Source organism: Limulus polyphemus, unplaced genomic scaffold, assembly GCF_000517525.1.
Source record: "Limulus polyphemus unplaced genomic scaffold, Limulus_polyphemus-2.1.2 Scaffold597, whole genome shotgun sequence".
Classification (NCBI taxonomy): Eukaryota; Metazoa; Arthropoda; class Merostomata; order Xiphosura; family Limulidae; genus Limulus; species Limulus polyphemus.
This window is the reverse complement of record NW_013666207.1, coordinates 28,127-32,417: the sequence shown is the minus strand read 5'-3', so window position 1 is coordinate 32,417 and position 4,291 is coordinate 28,127. Positions and strand designations below refer to the sequence as shown.

General features: G+C 31.0%; 1 protein-coding gene across 2 annotated transcripts in view; it reads right to left on the bottom strand.

Moving 5' to 3' along the window:
• Positions 1–1,274: 1,274 nt before the first annotated feature.
• LOC106459354 (deoxyribose-phosphate aldolase-like) overlaps positions 1,275–4,291 on the bottom strand; it is an 8,021-nt gene continuing 5,004 nt past the window's right edge. For both annotated transcript variants that reach the window (XM_022385830.1, XM_022385829.1), the window contains exons 4-6: positions 3,120–3,350; positions 2,180–2,308; positions 1,275–1,429 (exon numbers count right to left, since the gene is read on the bottom strand). In XM_022385830.1, the coding sequence (XP_022241538.1) occupies positions 1,290–1,429; positions 2,180–2,308; positions 3,120–3,350 (500 nt within the window). In that variant the 3' untranslated portion in view covers positions 1,275–1,289. The remainder of the gene's footprint in view (positions 1,430–2,179; positions 2,309–3,119; positions 3,351–4,291) is intronic.

Below are 4,291 nucleotides of genomic sequence, written 5' to 3'. Positions count from 1 at the left end.
AATAAAGTAAAAGAAACTTTACTTTGTGTTTCACATTTTTTATAAAAACCAATACTAATTTTCTTGTGAAATCTTATAATGTACATGAAATTATTGTATTTTCAACAGAATTTCTTAGCTTTGCTCATATAGACATATTTGTTTAAGTTGTTTTAGATTCAGTTATGTTTGTTCTTACATTTATTCAATAATTCGTTCAAATTTCATGTGGTACACAGTAGCAGTCATTCAGGAATGCATGTTTTACTTTTGATAACTTCCTGTTCAAGATTCAATGATGTTTGTTTATATACTTATTTGAGAATAACTTGCATACTGTTTGCAAATAAAGATTATTTGTTCACTTCACAAGGGGGAACATACTCGTTATTGGTACTGGATATTGAGTCTTGTGTGTATCATTAGCACCTTTAAAACACATTATGTGAAACATAAAATACTATTAGAAGTACCAAGTTATTACTTTTATTTCATAAATAAAACCCAAAACATAATGATTAAGTTGCTTTTACTATCATAATGCCAGATCTCATTGAAAGAAGTCAACTAATGCCAGAAAAAAAAAAGGAATTCATTTATTTCAAGACTGTCATGTTGAACTGGAAGTAAACAAACACAATATAAGGTACTTTAAACTCAAATAAATGTATACGTATGAAAACTCGTTAAGAAATTCAACTCTAAAGGAAATCCATGAAATGGAATCATCATTGTGTTGGTTTTGTTCAATATGATAAATTTTCCTTTATTGTATTGTGTATGTTAGTTTAATTTATTTGTCTTGTAGTTATAATGCCAACCGTTCAATTCTGACATCAACATTTTTAAGTACTGCATTTATCCTGACAATGGTATCAGATATTACACAATCTCCCCAGAAACTTCCTGAACTTAATGTAAAAATGACATTTTTCAACTGAGGAATGGGTTCACAGTGATAGAGTTGTATCTTCTGAGAACCTGATGAAAGCAGAGGTGAGAAATGAAGAGCATGATAAAAGTGGCAGTTGAGAACCTGGTTCACACCAAAAGTATGAGCAAGCAACATCTTACTGGGCACCAGCCAGCATGTAAGTGACATTATGGACATGACTATACTGTCTTAGTTTTGGTATGACACAAGCATATAACTCATAATAACAAATGTCCACTCATCACACATTTTCTCAAAGGTTGCTCTCCTGTAACCTGTGGACTCGCATATGTTACACTGTTTGTCGTGCTGACTTTAAAACAACTTTGAGCAATTACCTCATAAATATTTTGCAATATATTCTGCATTCTTGAGTTTATATATTAGAAAGGTGTAAATCTACCTTATATCCTGTGATTTGGTAATAATCTCGAATTGCTCTGGTCATCACAAGGCCCACTGGAAGTGTTGCATTCACTGTTTCCTTACCAGTTGAGGTTTTGATAAAATCAGCACCTGATTTAAAAATATTCACAAATAAGTGTTTAAATCGTTATAAACATCAACAAAAATAATTTCTTTATGAGTATATTTCTGTAATTGAAAAAACTATTTGTGCCTTCTTTCCACACAACTAAAATTTCTATGCTCATATACAAAAACATTAAATGCACATTTATAAAAAATTACAATACTTGATATAAAGTTACTTCAACAATAAAGTGAATATTCACAAGATACTACTGAGCTAACATAACATTTGATCAAGTTATCATCTTGGGAAACATTTATGCATTTCACTGTATTCTGCCAATCAGATATGTTATAACAAATGAAATATATTATAAATGAACTTTAACCTTTATCTTTAATGTTATTTATTTCTGTTCATCGTTTGTTTGTTTGTTGTTGTTGAAAGAAAATTTTCTGAAAGCTTGCACACAGGTACAATGTATAACTCAAGTCATTAATCATATTAGCAAATTTCCTAATATAATATAAAATCATAAATAGTTATTACTTATATGTATCCTACCTAACATGTATTCATATTTCTATTGTACAAATTCAGAGATGCGTGTTCTAAAATCCATAATTTTTGGCCATGTGATCTTGCTTCATGAAATATATGACGGATTTCATCTTTATTAAATAATTTTAAAGTGTCTTCTTCATGTTAATTATGGATTTAACTTCAACAAACACAACAACTTACAAATATCAAAATCTATCAACTATGGCCAAGTAATTACTGTTGTTAAATACCTGCCATCATACAGACGATACTTGCTTTGTATACGTTCGTCATTGTACCGAGCTCTCCGGTGGCTAGAATAGTTTTCATGTGAGCAGATCCACATGCTTCTTTCATCATTTGCACCTCTCTGTATATACCTGTTCAATTCGAGGTATGTAAACACAGTGATATTCAGTACTTTCAAATATATGACATTTTGTACATGAAATAAAATACCCTAATTACATACTGTAAAAATAAAACCATGCACTGTGTAATAATACACTCACTAGGGGCCTCAAACTATGAAGCTTCTAACCCAATCTAGCAAATCTTGAGAAAAGAAAGGTAAAAATATTTTACTTAAATTTACAAGGTTATCTGAAGGATAAGTAGGATTAAGAACTCTTGTTCCTTTGTAATATATTCTGAATATAATAGGACGAGAGGGCACAAGTTTAAAGATATGGAAAAGACAGGATAAGCTCCAGTTACAACAACTTTATTTTACTAACAAGATGACTAACTTGTGGAATAAATTTATGTTGGCAATAGTGGAGACAGCATTTTACAGAGTTTAGAAGGGTAATTGATTTCCTGAATTAAATGGAGGGTGTGAAAGGAGGGACAGACTTGAAGGACTAAACGGTTTCTCGTTGTTTGGAGGTTATGTTAAAAGCAAGAGAAATAATGACTGTTGTAACTGGCAAGTACACTTTTACCCTACTTTTCCTGCAATTATTATTCAAACATACAAGCAAAGCTAAGAAATAAAAGTTTACATCAGCAGCATATTCGAATAATGCTCCATGACTCACCTGTATAAACTTTGCAATATCACAATACACACTAGAGCTTCTTGAAATAAAACGAAACACTTATACCACTCTTTGTAAATTTATCTTATTTTCAAAACTAAATTAATATCTATACTGAAAATGATAGTTTGGGTTAAAAAGAGTCCCACACCTTCCCAGTTTCCTCCAAGGGCATAATTTCGGTTAATTACAATGTCTATTTCTTGAGCTCCATCAGCAACAGCTCTTTTGATCTCCTCTAATCTTGTCTCCAAAGAATATTGACCTGTTGGAAAACCTGTAGCTACAGCAGCTACTGGTATCTTAGCTCCTAGGAATTTAAGGGACTTTACGCTGTCGGCAACTCTTGCAGGATATACACACACTGCTGCTACAGTTAAACCTTTAGGAGAAAAATACATTGTACAAAATGACAGTATTAAGGTTTGTTTAAAATAACAACTGAAGTAAGTTGGATATATTGAATCACACATAATATAAAGTTTTTAATTCCTTATCTTTATTTTCTCATACTAAATGCTAATGTTTTAATATGACTGCAACTTTTTAATGGCAATTGATATAATTTGCTCTTGCAAATACTTTAAAAATACCCTAAAATATACGTACAGTCTTCTGCTATATGTTTAACAGAGCAAATAAAGTTCTTGATTATTGTAACTTAGTAGAGAACTCTGGTGAATTCTAACTTCAAATAATGTATAATTGATACTTGAAATTGTTGGTACTTGGTGAAACTCCATAATTTCAGATTTGAGGAAAACAAAACAACTGTATGTTTCATAAATTCATCATTTATTCATGACAATGGTTTCGCCAGTACCTGAAGATGCCTTTACTGGCAAAACCATGGTCGTGAATAAATGATGTATTTATGAAACACACAATTGTCTTGTTTTTCCTCAATTCTGTAGTTAGAATAATATCAAGATTGCCAGTCAAGCACCCTAACCACCCAAAAATCGACTGAGCATTATATTCATGCACTTTCAATTTTCTTAGGTATTTTACTAGACGCCACCACCAAAAATCATTAAAGGTTTTAAAAAATGTTGCATATCCAATGCAATGGATGGGACAGATGATGACATGCTGTGGGAATCAGAAGAGAATGAAGTAAAAGTTTAAGAAAGCAAATCCGTTGAATGCGATGCATCTGATGATAGTGACAATTCTAGTGATGATGAAGATTTATGTATAAACTTTTCAATTAAATTTGTACAATTTGTAAAAAAAATTTAAATGAAAGATTTCCAAAAAAGTTTAATGTATCAACAGTCATTTACTATATTTAGAAACTATTTGATACATTTTGTACACCTG